At 35.9% G+C, this 12,845-nt stretch overlaps 1 protein-coding gene across 1 annotated transcript in view; it reads left to right on the top strand.

The window, feature by feature from the left end:
* Positions 1 to 12,845, top strand: part of DIAPH3 (diaphanous related formin 3) — a 482,025-nt gene that overhangs the window by 153,338 nt on the left and 315,842 nt on the right. The window contains exons 9-13 of the mRNA XM_028105625.2: positions 1,093 to 1,203; positions 1,488 to 1,606; positions 2,804 to 2,920; positions 7,718 to 7,836; positions 10,726 to 10,790. Of these exons, the coding sequence (XP_027961426.1) occupies positions 1,093 to 1,203; positions 1,488 to 1,606; positions 2,804 to 2,920; positions 7,718 to 7,836; positions 10,726 to 10,790 (531 nt within the window). The remainder of the gene's footprint in view (positions 1 to 1,092; positions 1,204 to 1,487; positions 1,607 to 2,803; positions 2,921 to 7,717; positions 7,837 to 10,725; positions 10,791 to 12,845) is intronic.

Genomic DNA, 12,845 nt, shown 5'->3' with positions numbered 1-12,845 from the left:
CATGCTGGTCAGATTTTAGTATTTAGACATCAAATACAATAATTACGATATATTTCAACCAGCAGGACCTGAGACCCCTGTCGGTGTCTTAATCCAAAAAAAAGCATTTTTAAATTCATATAAACCTTGCCTTAAGGGATGGAGAAAGGACAATTTAGGGAACAGCATGAGGTTAAACATATTGATCAGTAAGCCAGTCATTCTTGTTAGATTCTGGTAGAATGTAGACTTAGAATCATCAACAACAAAGAATATTTTGCTTCTGTAGAGACCATCTCTTTTGCTTCCAATCTTTATTGCTTTGATTATATGGATTTCAGATAATGAAAGATAGATTTCAGCCAGGGGTTAAAAAAAAAAAAAAAGGAGATCTACTTTGAAATTTGGAGTGTTAAATACCTGGAAAATACATGATTTTTACACTTTTATCATTTAAGGTACATACTAAAGGATTTAATTAGCTCTGTAATTTATTTATGCCTTCAGAATAAACATGACATATTTTATTTTTGAATGCTTGCCAAAGTGTAAGAACCATTGCTTGGGTAATTCTAATTAATTGTTCAGTGTTCCTAAGATAGTTTTTGGTTATAACAACCCCGTTAACCAGATTCAGGACATTTGCTGACCTTTAAGTGTTTGGGACTTTCGGTTTCTCTTGATGAATGGCAAGTTACTATTTTATTTTAGGTAAGCATTATATATCCAATAGAGATCTATAATTTTTCAACTAGGATCTTCAGTTTTGTGTTGTATGTGCGTGGAGTGATATTTTTGGACAAGAACTTAACTTCGGGCTAGAGTGAATTTTTTATGGAATAGTGCCAGTGCCTAATGTTTCTCTCTTACTCCATAAGAACTCCCAAACAAGTGAAAAATTAAAATAAAAAAAAAACAAAAAACCTCCACTGAAATATTTCTTGTATAATTTGTAATTGACTAAAAAAATTTACATACAGATTATTATTTTAATAGGTTCTCCTCTGAAGGAAGGTATTTGATTCTTAGAACAAAACCTTGATATTTCAGTTCTATGACTCTTTCTTTAATGTTGGAATCTGAGCCTAAGTCTCACTGCGCAATCTATTGTAGGTAGCGTGTATGCAGCTCATCAATGCCCTTGTTACATCTCCTGATGATTTGGACTTCAGGCTTCACATCAGAAATGAATTTATGCGTTGTGGATTGAAAGAGATCTTGCCAGTAAGTGCCCTGCAGTCTCCTTATTAATATTTAAATTAGAGGAGTACTTGAATAGGGGGAAATTTAGATAAATTACCTTCAAGAATAATTTATCTGTGGGGAAAAAAGGCTTGAGTATAAAAATTTGTGAAATACAGATAAGATGTGAGTATTATTTAACACTTTAAGTGTTTGAATGCTATAAATCCAGTCAAATGGTTGTTTTACTGTTTATATGTTTTTCATTAACTTTTGCATTATTAAAAAGAAAACCGTTGATTGACATTTCCATTTAATATCTCTAGAACTTAAAATGTTTGAAGAACGATGGCCTGGATATCCAGCTTAAAGTGTTTGATGAGCATAAGGAAGAAGATTTGCTTGAGTTCTCCCATCGCCTTGAAGATATTAGAGCTGAACTTGAATATCCTTTTGGTCTGAAATTAGTGAAATAGGAAAAACTGTTGCTAAACCCCAAACAACCAAACTTCTGAAGCTATTTCTATATAAACAATATAAAGTCAAACCTTTATGAATCAGACTGATTTTTTAAAATTTTATTTTATTGTTATGTTAATCACCATACATTACATCATTAGTTTTTGATGTAGTGTTCCATGATTCATTGTTTGCGTATAACAACCAGTGCTCCACGCAGAACGTGCCCTCTTTAATACCCATCACCAGGCTAACCCATCCCCCCACCCCCCTCCCCTCTAGAACCCTCAGTTTGTTTCTCAGAGTCCATCGTCTCTCATGGTTCATCTCCCCCTCTGATGTCCCCCTTCATTTTTCCCTTCCTACTATCTTCTCTCTCTCTCTCTCTCTCTCTCTCTCCCCCCCCCCTTTTTAAACATATAATGTGTTAATTTGTTTTAGAGGTACAGGTCTGATTCATCAGACACATGAATCAGACTGATTTTTATATAAACTTATTAGCGTAATGTGTGTGTTTGAGTACATGCATATGTAAATCAACGTTACAACCTACAGATGGATTCTATTAGGCCTCGTGTGTGTGTGTGTGTGTGTGTGTGTGTACGTACACTATCTGTTTTTTCTTTTCATGTTTGGTGCCTCCCTTCCCCTAGTGCTTTCCAGCATTGGGAGTAGGGTATCCTTAGCTTGCTGGCTGGCTCCTGCCCTACACCTTGGGGGCACACTCTCGTGGGCCTTTGTTAACTCTGTGGGTCTGCAGATCTCTGTGCTTTTCCAGAAATCCACCAGGTTTCTGTCCTCCACTGGGGCTTCTCCATGGTGGATAATGCCTGGCACCAGCTCTCTTGGTAAATGCCCTCTGAAAACATAGTATGGTATTCGTAACCAGCTGCCCATTGCCCTTGCCGCCAGCAAAATCTTAGCTTGAGAGAGGCACATAGTTGGAGTTGATCATGGAGGAGAAGCCAGGGAGTGTCAGGTCAAGTTGTCATTTGCAAAATGTTTCCCTCTACTCTGAATCCTGGATACCTGTGTTTTATTTGTTGTTAAATATACATGATGCCTATTTTAGGCTAAGGCACATAATAATCTTTTGAAGCCTTACAGAGTAGATTCCATGCCATGTTATTACAGTTGTTTGGTGTCGATGATAAATAAATCATGTATTCCTTAATCAGTTCACTGAAGCATATGATATTTACAACATGGTGTGGAACTCAGTTAAGGAAACTAGAGCGGAGGGATATTTCATTTCTATTCTTCAGCATCTTTTGCTGATTCGAAATGATTATTTTATAAGGTAAGAGGAATTATTTTATAAGGTAAGAAGCTATGTTCTAATGTTTTCTTTCACTAATAAAATTTTATTAATTGTGAAAATCACCTGATGTTTTATTTGGGCAAGCAAATAATTTTCAGATTTTTATTTCTGTCTTAATATTTACTCATGGAATGTGGTGTTTCTTGGCATATATTTAGACAGGTGATGGTAAAATGATATTACTGTTATGTTTTAAGCTCCAGCAGATTCTTGGTAACAAGTTTTCACCTGAATAAAAATGCGAACTTGCAACAAATTACCAATTTATCATGTGATGGATAATACATTCTGGTTAGTGTTTAGGTAGTAGGAATGATGTTGATAAGTTTCTTATAAGTTACATGAAGGGTACTAAACATTGCTTTTATTAGTGTTTAAGCAGCTAGCAAGTGCCTTGATAATACATTTTAAGTAGCTAGCAAGTGCCTTGATAATACAGTTGCGTTTAATGTTGCTAATGTATCAGAAAAGCTAGACAAATGACATTTCAAGTTTGATTATATCTTAGCCATCTTGAAGCTTAACAGATTGTTTATCCCATCTGTGTGTTGTCTATCTTTAGCTTTGTAAAGATATTAGCCCCTAAGTTGCTCGGTTTTTGTGAAGATGGAATATAATAGTGCGGGTAAATCGAGCCAAATATCTGGCACATGGTGTATTCTCAATAAATGCTCTCTACATCCTCTTTCCACTTTGTTACTGTTTTATGAGGGAAGCTGAGTTCCTTGAATATAAAACCATTTTTTGTTGCCTTTAATTTAGCTTTGCTGAAATTTCATTTTCAAATACTTCAGGTACTATGTCTTTTCTTACTCTAATTTCATGTAGGAGAATTTGCTAGACATGTCTCATTCAGGCTGTGTCCTCTGGGTGATGTCAGAGGGTGTTAATTCAGGCTTTTGATACAACTGACAAGTGAATAGAATAGGAGTCAAAAAAAAAGGTAAAACTAGATTCTTTGGGATGAGTATAGATAATTCATCTTATCTCCTTTTGTAAATACTAATATAAAATACTAATACATGGGCGGGGGCGCCTGGGTGGCTCAGATAGTTGGGCGTCTGCCTTCGGCTCAGGTCGTGATCCCGGGGTCCCGGGATCGAGCCCCACATCGGGCTCCTGGCTTGGTAGGGAGCCTACTTCTCCCTCTCCCTCTGCCTCTCTCCCTGCTTATGCTCTCTCTCTCTCTATCTCTGTGTCTCAAATGAATAAAAAATCTTAAAAAAAAAAAAATACTAATACATGGGCAAAACTATTAATAAAAATACTAATACATTGATTAAAATAAAACAATACATTGATTAATATTGTTAAATATCAGAGGTATCTTTCTGCTAATTACACGAACATTTTCTCCAAATGTTCTTGAAAATAAAATTGAAATTTCCATTTGCTCTAAAGTAACTCCATTCTTTTCTTGATCCCTGTATGGTTGGTTCTGTCAACCTCTGATTGTTTGCTGCTTGATTTTTCAAGAATTCAAGAATATTGTTTGCTTTCAAAGTTTTCAATGTGTCTTAGTGCTGCCAGGGGAATTATATCTTACTTTTGATCCCTTAATTTTACCCTAATCCCTTAATTGGTGCTCCAAGAGCATATGCAGTTGTGTCTACCTTTAAAACAGATTGAAAAGCTCAACTCTCCTAGGACCTGCTCAGGCAATCCTATCACTTCAGTGGAATTAAGAGTCTCAGAAAAATATTAAACCGTAGTATCACCAGAGTGACATTAGTGAGGTATAGAAGGTTAATTATTTTGGTCATTTTTCAAGTGTCACATTTTTAATTTGATACGTAACCATGCTGCATTCTTCCTTGACTCTTTAAGCCCAAGGATCTTGGTCTTTGTTCCAGACATGGTCCCTGTGAAGGCATCCTTCTTCCTATGACTGCTGTAATCAAGACTGTTCCATCCATTTTTTCCTCATGTTCCTAAATTCTCATAGATATTTATTACTGTTATTTATTCTTCATATCTTTATTATAAGATTGAGTCACATTAGGGTCATTTACATAAGTTTTCATACATTTAAAAATTCAGCTTTTTATTTACATACAGTAAAATTTTCACTTAGTGGTGTGTAGTTCTATGAGTCTTGTTCTTTTGGTTTTAGCTTCATTTGTTTCGGTTTTCACTATCATAGGTGGACCTGGATTTTACCTTTTAGAAATCTTTTGATTATCTGAACTTTTTTTGTTTAATAAACATTCTAAACACATACTGATAAAAATTTTTAAAAGATTTTTATAATGGCCTTATTTTAGAATGCAAGATATTCTCATTTAAAAAGAATTAGTGGATAGGGAAATTAAAAAAGTTTGCTCAGCTTCCCATTTGGAACAAGAGGAAATTTTACTGAAGTGGAACTTGATTGGAGAATGTGCATGAAAGGTAGCTCCTGGGGCGCCTGGGTGGCTTAGTTGTTAAGCATCTGCCTTCGGCTCAGGTCATGGTCCCAAGGTCCTGGGATCGAGCCCCGCATCAGGCTTCCTGCTCAGTGGGAAGCCTTCTTCTCCCTCTCCCACTCCCCCTACTTGTGTTCCCTCTGTCGCTGTGTCTCTGTCAAATAAATAAATGAAATCTTTAAAAAAGAAAAAAAAAGGTAGCTCCTGCCCCCAAGAGAAATGAAATGCAGAAAGAAAATTGACAGGTGGAGTAGAAAGTCAAATTCAATTCTGTAACAAATATTCAATGGCTTACATGTGCAAAATATTAGGCTAGTTGAATGTGTATAGGAGATAATTTGATATTTTGTAAAAGTACTAAAGAGCAAGTGAAGGGTGCCTGGGTGCCTCAGCTGGTTAAGCGACTGCCTTCGGCTCAGGTCATGATCCTGGAGTCCCGGGATCGAGACCCTCATCGGGCTCCCTGCTCAGCGGGGAGTCTGCTTCTCCCTCTGACCCTCCCCCTCTCATGTGCTCTCTCTCTCTCTCATTCTTGCTCTCTCAAATAAATAAAATCTTAAAAAAAAAGAGCAAGTGAAGATTTTAAAATTCCTCCAACAAAAATGATGTATCAGTGAAGTAATGACAATTTATATTCATCCCTTAATTAGGTTATTCACATTTTCTTCTGACATATTCACTAACTCACCAACATAGCTCATGGAGATTTTCTATATTTATATTTCTGGAATCCAGAAGTACATTATTTTATTGCTAGTGTTGCCTTGAAAGGTTTTGCATGAAATTTCAGCTACTTTGTAAATGAGCTTATCATTGGGAGCTGTGGAGGTGAGAAAACATACTGAAATTATGATTTTAAAAAGCCACAAAATAGCGTATGTTGTTAATTTAAATTCGTTCGTGTTAAAAACATACTAGGATGGGGTGCCTGGGTGGCTCAGTCATTTGAGCGTCTGACTTCAGCTCAGGACATGATCTCAGGGTCTGGGATGGAGCCCCAAGTCGGGCTCCCTGTTCAGTGGGGACTCTGCTTCTCCTTCTGCCCTTCCCCCTGCTCGTGCACTCTTTCTCTCCCTCTCTCTCTCTCTTTCTCTCCCTCTCTCTCTCTCTCTCTCTCTCTCTCAAATTAATCTTAAAAAACCAACACTAGGATAATATTGAATAAGAGCAAAAAGGAATGGAATCTATCATCTCGGTTTTCAAATGTGATAGATAAGAATGTGTGCAGTTCATGTACCTTAACTGTAAATGTGGTTGGTTATTATGGCAAAGCATTAGGGAATTGGAGACTAAGTTTTTGAAAAAAGTTTAGAACATTGAGGAAAGCCTTGGTAATACTATCTTGCTTTGATATGTACCCAAGAACAGTGTCTTAAAACATGTTTAGTGTATGATAGTGACCACTTGACATCTTTGCTAATGTTGCTGTGAATTTTTTTCAGTATACTGGGTCATTAGGTGTGAGGTAAGTGGATGAAGGACAAGTAGGTCATGGTTTCTAGGGAGGAGGAGCTCAAATGACTAGAGGCACCATCATGTACGCGATGAGAGGGACTGGGGTAGGAAATGTGTGCTAAAAGTCACTGAGGGAAGAAATAAGTCTTAGGGGTGGCTAGGGATGAAGGACTGACTCATTGAGATAGCACCCACCCTTTCTGTCCCTTCAGTTTGGTTTTGTTAGTATAATCTGGGTATTTCTTTTAAATTTGTTGGCTTAAGTTTTAAGGGACGTTCTTTTGCTTATAGCAAACATAGGTGGACTGTAGTGAAAATATCCCTATTGGGGAATTTTAGTTAAACTTTAATTTTTGGACAAAAAATGTTATACTAAATTTTTTCAGTTGTCTTTTGAGTAAGAAATATTCATTTGGTGTTGTATATAACTTATAGTATCAGTTTTTAATTGGACTCCACACACATTCTAAAAATAGTATACTGTATAGTTTTAAGAGCCTTTCAGAGAATTTTTTTTGGAAAAAAAAGGGTTTTGGCTTGTGTTAATAAAATGAATAGTGGTGATATTTCAATATGGTATAGTGGTAGGTTGATCTCTTTTGAGGATTGCTTTTAAGCACATATTCATCTTTTCTTTTTTATTGTTTACTAATTAATTCAAGGTTCTGACTTTTGTAAGCAAATCATCATTAAAGCACTATATTTGCTAAGAGAATAAAAATTTAATATCTTAAGATCATTAGAAGGAAAGTGATGACCATTGTATTTACTCTCCTGTGTTAAATCTGACATGACTTGTTGAAACTGTACAAAGGTAAATTACCAAACTTGAAATTGAGCTTACCAAAATGCTTTGTTTTGACGTAAAGTTACACTAATAAATTGGGTGTGCATTTATTCTTTTTCTCGGTTTTAGGCAACAGTACTTCAAATTAATTGATGAGTGTGTATCTCAGATTGTATTGCATAGAGATGGGATGGATCCAGACTTCACATATCGAAAAAGACTAGATTTAGATTTAAGTCACTTTGTTGGTGAGTATTTCTTTAATATTTAAACGGAAATTTTTTTTTATCCCTTACCCTGCTGGTCATCTTTGCAGCATTGCTTCTAATGGTGTGATCCCGTAGAGTCCTGAGGGCCCTCAATACCCTTCTTTTCAGGGGATCCTAACAATCCTAAGATCTTATTTGCCTTTTTCCGTTGTTTTGGTACTTGTGCTGGTGATGAAAATAATGGTGGGTCAAACTGCTGGAACTTGGTTAGGAATCAAGGCAGTAAGTGACACCAAACCGTGTTAGTAGCCATCGTATTCCTCACTCTGAGTAAAGCAAAACAATAAAAACTGCTGTTTTAGTTGAGTGTCCTTGATAACTGGAAAACACTCTTTTATTAAAAATCTAACCCTCAAGTACACATTACTTTAATATCCCGTAAGACAAAACGAACTGTCTTTACACATTTAGCACTTCCGCATTCCAAAGTACAGTGAGCACATAGCTGTGTATTTGCTTAAATTGCGAGCTGAATTGGCTGATTTTTGCTTTGAAGGAATGATTGTCATGAAAAGCTAGGGCTACTCAGGCATGACTGTTTTGGCACACATGTTTCTTAAAAATGAAATGAACCAGGTCAGGGAAAACAACTGACAGAATTTGTTACCAATGATCAAATTCAAGCTTTCAAGTAAAAATTTGAGTTTTGGAAAACTTGCATCTGCTACTGTTAGCTTGACGGCTTCCCAGTACTCAAATTTGTTTCTGTTGAGATCAGTGGTGATTATTTTGATCCTATATGATGGGATGTGTCAGCATTTGGAGACTCTGCATGACTGCAAACCACTCTTTTCCACATTCCAGTGCCTGATAGAAATTCTGCGTGGGTCAAGAATTTATTGATTTTAAAATAACAGAAAACAAAATGGTCATTGATATGTGATCCCACATAGCAACTAATGTGTAAGGAGTATGTGTATGTCAAATTTTGGTGTAACATGAGAAAAGAATATCCATATTTGAGTGAGGTGTTTTTTCTTCATAGGATATTTGAGCCCAGGAAGAGGTATGGAATGCATAGAATGAGAAAGAAACTAGATAATATTAGTGGCACTGATAAAGAAAGTGCTTATTTCTCTCCACAGGAGAGAAGCAATTAGAAGTTCCTGGTAGTGGGAGGGACAGAGAAATGAGGAAAAACATCCTGTAAATACAAAGCAAGCTAAAATGTGGAACAATTTTGAGGGCGCCTGGGTGGCTCAGATGGTTAAGCGTCTGCCTTCGGCTCAGGTCATGATCCCAGGGTCCTGGGATCGAGTCCCGCATCGGGCTCCCTGCTCCTTGGGAGCCTGCTTCTCCCTCTGCTTCTCTCTCTCTCTATCCCTCTGTCTCTCATGAATGAATAAATAAAATCTTAAAAAAAAAATAAAATAAAATAAAATGTGGAACAATTTTGAATAGTATCTGAAAGTCCGGTTGCTTCCACCTGGCCATTAGGAATGCTTTTTCTTGAGTAGGTGAGAGGTTTAGACATTGAACCCTTGAGAAGGAAATAGACGCCATGACTACTGCTTGGCTCTGTGAGTGAACCATATTTACATAGTTATAACAAGTACCTCGTATGTGTTGATCTTAAATGTTTACACAAGACTTACACAGTGCAGAGGACTTACAGAAGAGAATGTCACTGTGTTCACGTGAATAGGTGAGCGTGAAGACCTGGGGTCGGATATTAGGGTAGAGAGACGTTGGAAAGTATGGGGCACAGATAACTTCATATATTAGAGTGGAAATGAGGAGATGTTGTTTCGTAACAGAGATCAGAGTTTTAAATATTTAGTGCTCCAGAGCTAGCCAATTTAGAAAGCAAAATTATTAAAATAAATAGGATTAGACAAGGAACACCATTTTCATCTTCTATAATAGGAAGCTATCTATAATGTATTAAATAGATAAATCAAGAAATTATGGTATATACATTTTATTTAGAGATAGGAAGGTAACTGCCAGAAGATAAAAGAAGAACTCTAAGAGGTAGTAGTTTGGAAGTGGAATTGAGTTTTTAATATAGTGATTTGTTGTTACTTTTCATCATAAGCCTTCTGTAATGTGTTTTTAAAACTGTGTTGATTACTTTTATTTAAAAAAGGGATCAGCTACATCATGGGGAATCTTTATGAATCACTTCTGCATTGTATCCCATTGTGTGCATATATATTGTAGCTTATTTAATCTATTATAGATGGACATTTATTTCCAGATGTTGGCTAACAATAGAACATCCTTAAAGGCACAGTCCTAACAGTAGAATTGTTGGATGAAAGAAAATGCATATTTTAAATTTTAGTACATACTACCTCATATTACCTAGTTACTCATTAGCAAAGTTCATTAATTGTGCTTCCATTACACTAGTGTAGGCAAGTCAGTTTCTCTGTGCCATCTACAACGCTTGGCATTATGGATCATTTAATCCTTGCTGTGTCTCATTAAATGAAATTTATATTTTTGTGTTAGGTAAAGTGAAATACTTGTTCATATGGGTTAGCAGTTGTTAATTTTGTTGTTCCTAATTTTCTGTTCATTACTGTTGCCCGTTTTCCTAGCTTGTGTTGGATATCATCTTGTCTTCAAAATATTTATGGATTGATGATAGAAACCTTTGAGTATTCTTTCTTACATTTGAACTTTCTCCTCCTCTTGTCTAATAGTTTGAAATTATAGTTGGATTTGTCTTTACCTTTCTGTTTTATGGCCTTGGTGTCACACTTGGAAAATCCTTCTCCATCCCAGTGTTAGGTTTGTGTTTTGCATATTTTATTACTGGCATTATTTCTAATTCTTTTCTGTGATTTTCCTTCTGAACTTTTAAAGTCCTAATGATTTTAAGAAGTACTGGAATAAAAAAAGTTATCATTGCAATTTCAGATACTTGCATAGATCAAGCTAAACTAGAAGAGTTTGAAGAGAAAGCATCGGAACTTTACAAGAAAGTAAGTAATTTTAACTAACTTTGCGAGACTCCGTGAGGAGCCGCCTCAGGCATGCTTCTGCGTCAGGGACTTTGCTTGGTGTTCCCACTCTCTTACCTCCTTTAGGCAGCACAAATGCCATCCCAGAGGAGGATTTCTAGACTATGATATTTAAAAATTTTAACTCTCTACTCCCAACCCTGACCCTCTCTGTTTTCTTCTGTTTTATTCATTATCTGACATGCCCCATGGTGTATGTATTTACTTGTGTGTCCGTGGATGTATTATCTCTTTCTTCCTCTAGAGTAAACTTTAGGAAAGATTTTTGTTTTGTTTGTTTATTTGTTTGAAGGATTTTGTTTATTCACTGTCCCTGTACCTAGAACAATTCCTGGCCCTCAGAACTTAAAAAAAAAAAATGTATGAATGAATGAACGAAATGTTTAGAGTCAAAGTTTTAGGATTGGAGTATTTCTCAAGAACTCCTGTAACTTAGGCCCTTGAGATCGAAATTATGTGTAAAAGTTTTAAAAGAAAGGTTAATTTTTGTTTTGAGTAAAGTTGCTTCCTTAGATCTAATTGAACATATAACACTGTCATTTTTATAGGTGAAAAGTATCCGATATTACCAGTTCTGTTTGTTTCCTCCCAGTGGTAGTGCTGACCATCCAGCCGTTCCCTACTTTTCTTTAAGGTGGGGTTCTGCGGTTTCATCTCTGTTCAGCATGTACCTGTTAGAATTTTTCTCTGTTTTGAAAAATTTACATTTCTTCACATTTTAAGTAGTCACTCTGATTTAAATTCTTGTGGCTGGTTTCTCACATCGGAGGAATAAATGATAATTACTACCACCACCTGAATGAACGTACACTGAATGAACATTTACTATGTGTTTGGTACCATGCCTGAGAGGCTACATTTTTGATCTATCTGGACCCAGATTAATCTTGAAAGAATTGTACATTTTTATAACCTTTTAGGATAATATAACTTGCAAATGGTAGACAGTCTTTCATAAGTTACTGGGAATTTATGAAAAACTTTGTAAATGTCCTGTATAAGAAGTCCTGAGGTTCACCATTTAGTGAGAGATGATTAACTCCTGGACCTCTGGCTGCAGACTAGGATTACAGCTATGAATATGATATTGCCCTGCACTAATGTAGGAGACAAATTAATGGATCATTTAAGTTAAGTGTCATATGTGTTATAGTTGATAGGTGATCGTGTTGAAGGGTGACCCCTCTCCCTGACCTTGTATTCCAAGCTCTCTACTTCTCTACTGTTTTAACTCTTCATGAGAAAGTAGCAGCAAACTTTCAAGTACTTGATTTGGATGCATCCCAGATAGTATAAGTTTGCTTTTATAATCATTTTTAGGTATAAGGTATACATGAATGTTGTTAAACGTGATACCCTTCTCAACATACTGTCTTAAAATTGTAAAGTTTAAGTGTAAGTAGAAGAAGGACCTTGTTCAAGGTTACTTGTCTCCTTTTAGTCAGAAGTTATATGTCTTCAGTATATTCAGAAAATGCTGTTTGCTCCATAAAGGATTTCTATTGCCATACCATTTTGTATATATCAGCAAGAACTTCTTTCTGATGGCTTTATAAGGACACATGTAAATACTTTGCTTTAGGCAGGAAGCTATCATAGTTGCTAGACACATTCTTTATTTTGGTGCATGAATTTGAAAAATGAAGACCAGAAATGTCAGAAAGTACATAGAGAATATTGAATTATCAACCTTCTTGTACAGATGCACTGATATATTTACCCTAGGGAATGAAATTAAGCAGAGCCTCAGCCTTAACTGTGTTTCTTGACATTTTTGCGTGTAATTTTGTAAGCGTAATATTGCTCCAGTAACTCTTCTTAGAGAAGAAGGCTATCATGTCTGTTTTTATAAAGTATGTCTTTAATGGAGATTCATTTTATCCCCAAGGCTACTGTGATTTGACTATAGATATTATAAAAATGCTAAAGCAAAGTTTATATTTTGTCTGATTCTTTTAATAGGGTAGGATGTAGAAATTCCTCTCTTTGTTAAGTAATAGAGATACTTTAAGGCCA

This window comes from Eumetopias jubatus, unplaced genomic scaffold (genome assembly GCF_037043125.1).
Source record: "Eumetopias jubatus isolate StellerSeaLion01/CBP00866 unplaced genomic scaffold, mEumJub1_p1.0 scaffold_3, whole genome shotgun sequence".
In the NCBI taxonomy this organism is placed as follows: domain Eukaryota; kingdom Metazoa; phylum Chordata; class Mammalia; order Carnivora; family Otariidae; genus Eumetopias; species Eumetopias jubatus.
This window is presented reverse-complemented; position numbering and strand designations above follow the sequence as displayed.